The sequence below is a fragment of the Bos taurus genome, chromosome 9 (genome assembly GCF_002263795.3).
Source record: "Bos taurus isolate L1 Dominette 01449 registration number 42190680 breed Hereford chromosome 9, ARS-UCD2.0, whole genome shotgun sequence".
Classification (NCBI taxonomy): Eukaryota; Metazoa; Chordata; class Mammalia; order Artiodactyla; family Bovidae; genus Bos; species Bos taurus.
In genome coordinates, this window is record NC_037336.1 from 70,569,962 (window position 1) to 70,581,811 (window position 11,850).

Sequence of the window (11,850 nt, forward strand, 5' to 3'; positions counted from 1 at the left end):
CATACACAAAAATAAACTAAAAATGGATTAAAGATCTAAACATAAGACCAGAAACTATAAAACTCCTAGAGGAGAACATAGGCAAAACACTCTCCGACATACATCATAGCAGGACCCTCTATGACCCGCCTCCCAGAATATTGGAAATAAAAGCAAAAATAAACAAATGGGACCTAATTAAACTTAAAAGCTTCTGCACAACAAAGGAAACTATTAGCAAGGTGAAAAGACAGCCTTCAGAATGGCAGAAAATAATAGCAAATGAAGCAACTGACAAACAACTAATCTCAAAAATATACAAGCAACCTCTACAGCTCAATTCCAGAAAAATAAATGACCCAATCAAAAAATGGGCCTAAGAACTAAATAGACATTTCTCCAAAGAAGACATACAGATGGCTAACAAACACATGAAAAGATGCTCAACATCACTCATTATCAGAGAAATGCAAATCAAAACCGCTATGAGGTACCATTTCACGCCAGTCAGAATGGCTGTGATCCAAAAGTCTATAAGCAAAATGCTGGAGAGGATGTGGAGAAAAGGGAACCCTCTTACACTGTTGGTGGGAATGCAAACTAGTACAGCCACTACAGAGAACAGTGTGGAGATTCCTTAAAAAAATGGAAATAGAACTGCCTTATGACCCAGCAATCCCACTGCTGGGCATACACACTGAGGAAACCAGAATTGAAAGAGACACATGTACCCCAATGTTCGCTGCAGCACTGTTTATAATAGCCAGGAGATGGAAGCAACCTAGATGTCCATCAGCAGATGAATGGATAAGAAAGCAGTGGTACATATAAACAATGGAGTATTACTCAGCCATTAAAAAGAATACATTTGAATCAGTTCTAATGAGGTGGATGAAACTGGAGCCTATTATACAGAGTGAAGTAAGCCAGAAAGAAAAACACCAATACAGTATACTAACGCATATATATGGAATTTAGAAAGATGGTAACAATAACCCTGTATGTGAGACAGCAAAAGAGACACAGATGTATAGAACAGTCTTTTGGACTCTGTGGGAGAGGGAGAGGTTGGGATGATTGGGAGAATGGCATTGAAACATGTATAGTATCATATATGAAACGAGTCACCAGTCCAGGTTTGATGCATGATGCTGGATGCTTGGGGCTGGTGCACTGGGACGACCCAGAGGGATGGTACGGGGAGGGAGGAGGGAGGAGAGTTCAGGATGGGGAACACATGTATACCTGTGGCAGATTCATGTTGATATATGGCAAAACCAATACAATATTGTAAAGTTAAAAAAAAAAAGTATGAGAAAAAAAAAAAAAGAAACACAATGACCTAATTAAAACAGTTGTTTGTGCTGTAGCTTTCTTAACACTCACTACTGAAAATGAACTTCCAAGTTCACACCTTGCACTACAGGGATTCCATCTAGGGATTTTCCTATTGATGACATTTGTATATCTGGAAGGGCTGTATGCTTTAGGCGGTAAGGCAGATAAACCTAACAGGAGTTGATGCTATAATTACTTCCCGTATCAGTGCCTGTTGCAAAGAGGAACTCTGAAGGTAAAATTTTTTTAAAGATATTTAGGACCAAAAGGGAATTTCATCAAATTCAAGGATCTAAGCTTTAGTTAGTTGAAATTCATTCCCAGTGACTTTGTCCAATGTAAATTTTTTGCATTTTATTCTGTTACTGAACTTATTTAAGATTTACAATAGTACTAATGTCTGATAATTTCCTCAAGCATCCTACTGTATGTATGATTTCCTCCAAAAGCATTAAAAGTCCATGGAAATCAAGAAGGACAGAATTCTCTGAATGTAAAGGACAGATCATGAGCAGCAACTCATCCCCCACTGCAGCTGTGCAGCTCTGCTATGAGCACCTGAACGGATCTTGTGTGAAAACCCCCTACTCACCCGCATCCCGCGTGATTCTGTACATGGTGTATGGCTTTGGGGGTGTCCTGGCTGTGTTTGGAAACCTCCTGGTGATGACTGCCATCCTTCATTTCAAGCAGCTGCACTCACCAACCAATTTTCTCATTGCCTCTCTGGCCTGTACGGACTTTGTACTAGGAGTGACTGTGATGCCATTCAGCATGGTCAGGTCTGTGGAGAACTGCTGGTACTTTGGGCAAAGTTTCTGTGCTTTGCACACATGCTGTGATGTGGCATTTTGTTACTCCTCTCTCTTCCACCTGTGCTTCATCTCCATCGACAGGTACATTGCTGTTACTGACCCTCTGGTCTATCCCACCAAGTTCACGGTGTCTGTATCATGCATATGCATCAGCATCTCCTGGATCCTACCCATTACTTACAGTGGTGCCGTGTTCTACACAGGTGCCAATGAGAATGGGCTAGAGGAATTGTCTAGTGCCCTCAACTGTGTAGGAGGTTGTCAGATAGTTATAAATCAAAACTGGGTGTTGGTACATTTTCTATCCTTCTTTATACCTACCTTTGTTATGCTAATTCTCTATTGTAATATTTTCCTAGTGGCCAGACAACAGGCTAAAAAGATTGAAAATATCAGTAGTAAAAGAGAGTCATCATCAGACAGTTATAAATCCAGAGTAGCCAAGAGAGAGAGGAAAGCAGCTAAAACCCTGGGTATCACAGTCATAGCATTTATGATTTCGTGGTTACCATACAGTATTGACTCATTAATTGATGCCTTTATGGGCTTCATAACCCTGGCCTATATTTATGAGATTTGCTGTTGGTGTACTTATTATAACTCAGCCATGAACCCCTTGATCTATGCTTTATTTTACCCTTGGTTTAGGAAAGCCATCAAAGTCATTGTGAGTGGTGGGGTTTTCAAGAATGGTTCTGCAAGCATGAATTTATTCTCTGAATAAATGTAAGCCATTGGGTTGAGAAAGTTGAAGGTATCTTCACATTTTACAAATGAATGAATTTTTAAAAAATCAAGTAAGACTGTTAGTGCAGAGAAAACAAATGGCTTTTCCGGTTTAATTGGATAAGTCAATGTCTCAGTCTGTTAGGATGTGCATTTCCCTTTTGCTTCTCCAAAAATATTTATTTGACTAATAAATGTTAAGCCCATTATTGTTAACTGCTGTAGAATGCACCATTTCCTGTTCCCTGCAGTCATTCCCCACCTTTTCTCTCTTATTCCATTGACTCTTCCCTTTGTAACCTGTAAACATGTCTGTTGCTTTTTATTTCCTTTCTTTTTTTCCTTACAAACTGATCTACTCTTTCCCAATTTATCAAAAATTTCTCTGTGATTAACTTTCTCCAGTTTGCTGCTTTTCTTGCTTTGAGTATTTTCCCAGGGAATTTTTTTGGGATGCAGTTAAAAGTATTATGTTTAAGTCTGCATGGTGTCTGTGTCAGGAATTGGCTTCAGCATCTTCTCCATCCTGCCCCTGGCGTACAGTGGTGCCAAGCTGTACACAGATGTCAGAGATGATGGGATGGAGGGATTAGTAAGTGCTCTCTGCATAATAAGTGATTTTCAACCTGTTTAAATCAGTTTTGGATATTGATAGGATTTCTATTATTTTTCACACCTGGCTTTGTTAAGATCCTACTGTACAGAAATATTGTTCTTATGGTTAGAAAGCAGACTAAAAAGATGGAAAATATTACTAGAAAATAAATCTGTTACCAGGGACTCGCAAGATCAGAGTGGCTAAGAGACAGAGAAAAGCAGTTAAAACCCTGGGCTTCACAATGTAGCACTTTTGGTCTCATGATTACTCGATGTATCTGATTCATTCATTGATTCTTCTTTAAGTTTTATCACACTTCATATGCTTATGAGATACTTTGTTGGTTCAGTTATTGCAAATTGCCCTAAATCATTCGATTTATGCTTCATTTACCATTGGTTTGGGAGAGCAATAGAACTTATTAAACTGGCAATATTAAAAGACAGTTTATGAATTATAAAACTAACTTCTAAAGCCTAAGTTTCATATCGATGATTTGAAAAATTTTAAGTTGATCTGGTGATATATTGGAAATTTCTGTAGTGATTATTGCATGAAATATAGACTTGACTATGATCATTCAGTTGAGGAGGAGACATGGCACCTCGACTTTGGCAGCTTCACTTTTAAACGTTTACGTATTTTGAAAAGTGAGCATCCTTTGAGCATTTGATAGAACCCTGTTATCTAGTAGTGGTCCACACAGTGGCCGTAATTTCTAGTTTCCTCAAATCTTTACACCAGCCTGCTTTGTCAGTTGTTATTTTCTTCTTTCAAGCCTGTTGCTGTTTTACCTTTCCTACCACTTAACTTTTTTTTCATTTTCACATTTCTTCCTTCTCTGTTCCCTGTTAATGTCAGATTGTTCTGTGGACTCCATTTGCATTTATTTTGAGCGAATTGATTCTTGGGGTCCAGTCTTCTAGAGCTCCTAAAGGTCTCTGAGACATATCCATCAGCCATTTCAGACTCAGGATGAGATTCATGTTTTATTTTTTCAGGAGATATTTTGTAAATGTAGGAATAACCGTTAGCCAAATGGAACCCCAGTTTCTATCATAGTTGCATCCCTTTATGTAACCATTTTCTCATTTCATGAAGTTTGTTGTTTTACCTTCCAGCTCATGATGGAGAGCAATTGTCCGTTATTTTTCCTTCTATAGGTACTATTTGGAACTTATACACTGTTTATGATAAAAAAAAAAAAACACTATTACCTATGTTATTGGAAAAATGTGTAATTTAGAAATGTTGCTGTATAAAACTTTTTGAAAAATTCTTAAGGATCTTGCTTCACGTATTTCACAAAATCAAAACTGATTTCTTCCCGATGTTAAAAAACCAGAAGAAAACATATATATTTTTTTAACTTTGTTGGTGGAATCATGACAGAAAATCCATATGGATTCAGGCACTTAATTTTTTAAAATTTTTATTTTATTTTTAAACTTTACAATATTGTATTGGTTTTGTCAAATATCGAAATGAATCCGCCACAGGTATACATGTGTTCCCCATCCTGAACCCTCCTCCCTCCTCCCTCCCCATACCATCCCTCTGGGTCGTCCCAGTGCACCAACCCCAAGCATCCAGTATCGATGCAGTTAATTTTTAAACTTCAAAGAGAGAACGCCATGTTAAGGAAAAACATACAAACTTAGAAAAACTATCAGTAGCATGTATGATGAAGAATTAGTAGATTTTAAAATGTAAAAGCAATTTACACAATAGAAAGACAGAGACAAATGTCCCAGTAAACAAATAAATAGGAAATTTTACAGAGGTATGGCTCAGAAATACATTAAAATGTCCAATGTACAAATAATTTTAAAAGTTAGATATTTGGCAAAACTAATACAATTATGTAAAGTTTAAAAAAAAGTTAGTTAAAATGTAATAAAGTTTCATATCTCAACTTGGAAGGACAGCATTGAAAGGATCATTAATATCAGATTAATTAGATTCTGAGAAGTTGAGCACACTGCTGAGAGTTGGGCATGTTCATATAGGAAAAACACAATTTAATATCTCTTGTCTTAGAGGAAAATGAAGACATTTATATAAAATTTCAAATCACATATCACTTGACTCTGTAGTTCCATTTCTGCCAAGCAAGCCTAAGAAGATAGAGTCAGGCAAGGAAGGAAACATGACAAGGACATTCATTGTATATCTCTCAATTATAGATGGAAATAAACTAGGATTGATATGGTGTAAATTAAATCAATTATGTTCTACTTTTGAAATGGAACATTATAAAACCATTTAAAAGAACAAATGCCTTGTAACAGTTAACAAGGTAAGACAATCACAATATATTTTTTTCACTAAAATCAAAAGAAAACAGAAGCAAAAAAATCTGACCTAGATTTTAAAACCATATATGGACTAGGTCCCCATATTACACTTTTACAAAATGTAATTTTATGTATAACAGACTGTGTATATGTTTGGGGAGGGGGATTTACTTTGTAATTTAGCTTTATCATTTTAATGTTTGTGATTAAAATACATAGGTTAAAATTGATATTAATAATATCACCTTTATTTTTATCTAAGCATCATTAGCTTTATCTGTGTACTTGCTTGTTTTATTTGGCGTGGGATGAATATCTTTAGAGAATATATCTTTGGTATATTTTTGTCTTATCTAAGGAAACTATGACACAGGTACATTGCTGCTAAGTCACTTCTGTCTTGTCCGACTCTGTGTGACCCCATAGATGGCAGCCCACCAAGCTCCCCCGTCCCTGGGATTCTCCAGGCAAGAACACTGGAGTGGGTTGCCATTTCCTTCTCCAATGCATGAAAGTGAAAAGTGAAAGTGAAGTCGCTCAGTCGTGTCTGACTCTTAGCGACCCCATGGACTGCAGCCTACCAGGCTCCTCCATCCATGGGATTTTCCAGGCAAGAGTACTGGAGTGGGGTGCCATTGCCTTCTCCAACAGGTACAGTAGTATATTTTAGAAACTGCACCTTATACAGATAAAGTATCTAAGGAATTATATGTTAATATTTTTAAGTATTTTTATGGTTTTCTTTCAGCATATCTTTAACATGCTCCAACTCTTCTTGTCTATATTAATCGCGTGCTGCCTTTAGGAGCGATGGAAGCTACCAAAAGTCATGGTTCAAAGTTCCATTTGTGCTTTATTTCTACTCTTCAGGTCATTTCTTGAGAAGTGATAAACAGTAGATGTGTTGCGTAGATGCGCATATTCTGAGAAGAGACTTCACCTCCCAGCGAGGCTGGAAGGAGCATTTCCCATCTAGAAGGGGAATGTTGCCCAGTCTGCCCTTGTTGTTAGTCACGAAGTCTTGTCTTTTCTTTTGTGACCCCGTGGACAGAGGAGCATGGCAGGCTAGAGTACCTGGGTTTTCCCAGGCAAGAATACTGGCGTGGGTTACCATTTCCTTCTCCAAGGAATCTTCCTGACCCAGGGATCAACCCGTATCCCTTGCATTGGCAGGCGAATTCTTTGGTAAAGCGTCTGCCTGCAATGCGGGAGACCCGGGTTCGATCCCTGGGTCAGGAAGATCCCCTGGAGAAGGAAATGGCAACCCACTCCAGTACTCTTGCCTGGAAAATTCCATGGACAGAGCCACCAGGAAAGATTATAAGTCTGTCCCTTAGGTCAGGAAAATGCATTCCTCAGAAGACAGACCTCAAAGAACACCCAGAGATACTAATGTGAGACCTAGCTCTCCGAAGATGGATGACACTGTGGGGATAAAGGTCACAATCCCTATATTTACTGAGGTATTTTTCTTGTACCTGGTGAGGTGTGAGACTCTAAGTAGATTTAAGAGTATTGCAGAAAAATAAATCCTATCTAGCATCCCTGAGCAGGTGAAGCGAAGATTTGTATCTGTTACCACGGGTATTTCATGTCCTCTCCCCTCCTACCCACTGACTTTTGTAGAAATCCAAGCAACTTGGCAAAATGAGGGGGGTGGGGTCAGGTTGTGCGCAGGTCTCCTTGAGCTCATGCCGCTCCCCACACTGCGCCTGCGCTACAGCCGCTCTCAGCCCTGCGAATGCGTCCAACCCCCATCTCGGAGCCTCAAAACACACTGCCCTCTTGCCCTGGGAACCCTTCTCTGTTTTTACCTTAAATATCTTCTTGACCCTCTCAACCTATCTTTATAGTTAGCTGCTTGGTAACTTTGCCTGTGGATACGGTTCCCTTGCTTCATTGTGGTGACCTCCACTGCACTCTGTGTATCCGAGCCATCACCACATTGAGTTGTCATTACTTGTTCACAGGTTGGCCTCTCACGTGGAGTTAGAGAAGTAGGATAAAGTATAGTGGATAAGCTTTGATTTATTCCAAAATCTTTTAAGTCGATAGACAATCCACCAGGAGGAAAGAAAGATTTGGAGCAAACTGGAACACTCATAGCTTGCTGGTGGGAGTATAAAATGGTCCAGTTACTTTAGAAGACAGTGTATACTTTCTTGCAGAGTTAAACCTACACTTCCCAATATGACAACCCCAAGCTGAACAGTCTGAATATTTATTAACTGATCAGACATGACTGAACAACTGGACAACAACAAAATACAGATAAAATAATTGTGGTATATTCAGACAATGGAACTACATTTAGCAACAATAAGGAATGAGCTTAAAATGTACTCAGACATGGATCAAACTCACAGACATTGACCTGAGTGAAATAAGCCAGACATCAAAGAGGACAAACTTTGTGACTCTTCATAAAAGATTTTGGGGCCTTGAAAATTAATCTCTAGAATGGAGATCAGCGTTTTCCCTAGGAAATGTGGGGTGAGATTAACTATAAAAGGGCCTGAGAAGAATTGCCAGGGTGTTGCTTTCTATCTTGGTTGTGGTGGTGAGTATAAGGGTGGATACATTTATCATATCATCAATTCGTGCGTGCTAAAAATGTAAACTTTTCAAATTTATTTTATGCCTCAATATGAAAAAGCTGATTTTTAAACATAGAAGTCATTCCTCAGAAAACACTTTAAAAAGAAAATAATTTTATTTGTTCAGTTTTTGGCTGTGCTGGGTCTTCGTTGCTGCGCAGGCTTTTCTCCAGTTGCAGCCAGCAGGGGCTGTTCTCTAGCTGCAGGGCACAGCCTTCTCATCACCGCGGCTTCTCTTGCTGTGAGCACGTGGTGCGTGAGCCGCAGTAGCTGCAGCACATGGCCTCAGTGGTTGCGGCTCCCGGGCTCTAGAGCACAGGCTCAGTAGTTGTGGTGCAGGGACTCAGTAGCTCCATGGCCTATGGGATCTTCCCCGATCAGGGATCGAACCTGTGTCTCCTGCACTGGTAGGCAAATTGTTTATCACAGAACCATCAGGGAAGCTGCAAAAAACACTTTTTGAAAAACTAAGGTGAGATCTGTTGTAGAATGCTGAGAGAAAAAGGAAATTTGTCAGTGGTATAATCCAGCGTATAACATAGGAATATCCACATTCCAAAAGTCCTTTCAATATTTTATTTTTTAAGTATCTTCCATGCTGCTCCCACTACAACTCCAACAACAACAGGAGCAGAAACGATGTTTTATTTGTACTTACACTTCCTTTGTTGTTCCCTGAGGCAAACACCTTGTATTCTGCTACCCCACTTTCCCAGGTCAGAATTTTTAAAAGCAAACCTGAAGCATTCAAGTATTTAACATATAATTCTTTAACTTCTTTGAGCTTTTCAGTGTGTGGTGTGGTAAAGAATCCAACTGCCAATACAGGAGACATAAAACACACATATTAGATCCCTGGATTGGAAAGATCCCCTGGTGAAGGAAATGGCAACCCACTCCAGTGTTCTGGCCTGGAAAAGGCGAGACAGAGGAGCTTGGTGGGCTATAACCCATGTGGTCACAAAGAGTCAGACACGACTGCGTGACTGAGCAACTGAGCCCACACATTTAATTTTTTTAACACAAATCAACACTGGTAGGGATAAAGAGTTTATTTGAAAGAGTTCTAGTGACATTCAACACAGAAATCATATACATAAAAGGTTCTGCTACTGCTGCTGCTAAGTCACTTCAGTCGTGTCCGACTCTGTGTGACCCCATAGACGTCAGCCCACCAGGCTCTCCTGCCCCTGGGATTCTCCAGGCAAGAACACTGGAGTGGGTTGCCATTTCCTTCTCCAATGCATGAAAATGAAAAAGTGAAAGTGAAGTCGCTCAGTTGTGTCCGACTCTTAGCGACCCCATGGACTGCAGCCTACCAGGCTCCTCCATCCATGGGATTTTCCAGGCAAGAGTAATGGAGTAGGGTGCCATTGCCTTCTCCGATAAAAGGTTTTAAAAAAAGTGAAAAGGTAGTATTTAATAATAGCAAATAATATGACTTTCAAATTCCACTCAAAGATTTTAAAGAATAGGCACTATTCTGTTCCATGAAAAGCTAAAGTGTCATCAGGAAATTAGTAGGGCATAAACTTATTTTAGCATAAACATAATTGTTATTTAATTTTCTTTCTAAGCACCTTGAACTTATGGGGATTCAATTTTAAGGGCTTTGGAGATTGAAATTGTTTAGTTACATTCCTGAGGGGAGGGAGTGTTTGGGTCATTATCTTTGCTTTGATAAATTAGGAAAATAATGCTAATAAAATGTGGCATTTGAACATGTATCCTGTAAAAGCTTCTTGAAGACAACCTCTCCTTTAATATGAAAAACTAGGTAAGATTTTTTAAAAATTTAAATCAACAGCATTTTATGTAATGTTGAAAATTACCTGCTTATTCATTTGGAAGTGATCATTTTACAAGATGAGGATATGAATCACTTTCTAAACATACAAGTGAAGATTTGCACTTACAAGGAATTAAAGACAGAATACACTGGCAAGTGCTGACATTGTATTTATCTTTTCTTTAAGGACATTTTGAAAACTGGAATGACATCCTGGGCCACAGAGGGTGACAGGTTTCCAGCAAACCAGAGAATCATGAGCAGTGCGTCTCCTTCTGCTGCAGCTGTGCAGCTCTGCTACGAGCACCTGAATGGATCCTGTGTGAAAACCCCCTGCTCACCAGGTCCCCGCCTCATCCTGTACACAGTGTTCATCTTTGGAGCTGTGCTGGCTGTATTTGGAAATCTCCTGGTGATGATTTCCATTCTCCACTTCAAGCAGCTGCATTCTCCTACCAACTTCTTGATTGCTTCTCTGGCCTGTGCTGACTTCTTGCTGGGAGTGACTGTGATGCCCTTCAGCACAGTGAGGTCCGTGGAGAGCTGCTGGTACTTTGGGGAAAGTTACTGTAAATTTCACACTTGTTTTGATGGGTCATTCTGTTATGCTTCCATCTACCACTTGTGCTTTATCTCTCTGGACAGGTACATTGCGATCACTGACCCCCTGGTCTATCCAACCAGGTTCACTGAGTCTGTTTCTGGTATGTGTATTGCCTTCTCCTGGCTCTTTTCGATTATTTATTCTTTTTCCCTTCTTGGCACAGGAGCAAATGCAGCTAGACTGGAGGGTCTAGTAAGTGCGCTCACCTGTGTGGGAGGCTGTCAAATTGCAGTGAATCAGAGTTGGGTATTGGTGAATTTTCTATTATTTTTCATCCGCACCCTTGTGATGATAGTTCTTTACTCCAAGATTTTCCTCATTGCTAAACAGCAGGCTAGAAAAATTGAGAGTCTGAACAACAAGACTGGGAGATGCTCAGACAGCTTCCAAGACAGAGTGGCCAAGAGGGAGAGAAAGGCAGCGAGAACACTCGGCGTGGCAGTCGTAGCGTTTCTGGTCTCCTGGCTGCCTTACTTCCTGGATGCCATCATTGATGCCTTCCTAGGTTTCATCACTCCCACATATGTTTATGAAATACTGGTTTGGATTGCTTATTATAACTCAGCTATGAATCCCTTGATTTATGCTTTCTTTTATCCTTGGTTTCGAAAAGCCATCAAACTCATTGTCACTGGCAAAGTCTTGAGAGCGAATTCCTCGACAGTAAATTTATTTTCTGGCTAAGTCCATATTTTAGATGGAGGAATTGAATATAGATTCACCGTGAACACTCCATTGGGTAGAAAATGTAATCATATACATGCAAGATCTTGTAAAGTAAAAGAATAAATTAGGCTTCCAATATGACCTGAAGACTTAAATTCAGTTTCATCATTCTTTGGTCAATATAACATAAAAACCTGGTTGTTATGGAAACAGCATGACCTTGGAGCCAGAAATGTGGCATTTTAACATTGATCTTGGGTTGCTACTTGTCTCTGATCTTCACTGTACATCTCTAGTTATTAATCCCTTCCTTGTAGCATTCTTGAGAAAATGTAAAAGATAGAAACTGCAATGTTTTGTTATTCTAAATCCTCCCTTTATTACTTTATAATAGTTTAATCCTTGGTTATAGCTTCTCTTTTTTCCTGTGAAATATTTATT

General features: G+C 39.4%; 2 protein-coding genes across 2 annotated transcripts; both read left to right on the forward strand.

Moving 5' to 3' along the window:
* Positions 1-1,818: 1,818 nt before the first annotated feature.
* On the forward strand, positions 1,819-3,071 carry LOC785080 (trace amine-associated receptor 6). The gene has a single exon (XM_002690256.3). It carries the CDS (start codon positions 1,825-1,827, stop codon positions 2,854-2,856), a length of 1,032 nt encoding a protein of 343 aa, XP_002690302.1. The 5' UTR covers positions 1,819-1,824; the 3' UTR covers positions 2,857-3,071.
* A 7,291-nt stretch (positions 3,072-10,362) lies between these two features.
* Positions 10,363-11,427, forward strand: LOC613867 (trace amine-associated receptor 7a). Its single transcript, XM_010808587.2, has one exon. It carries the CDS (start codon positions 10,396-10,398, stop codon positions 11,425-11,427), a length of 1,032 nt encoding a protein of 343 aa, XP_010806889.1. The 5' UTR covers positions 10,363-10,395.
* The last annotated feature ends 423 nt before the right edge of the window (positions 11,428-11,850 follow it).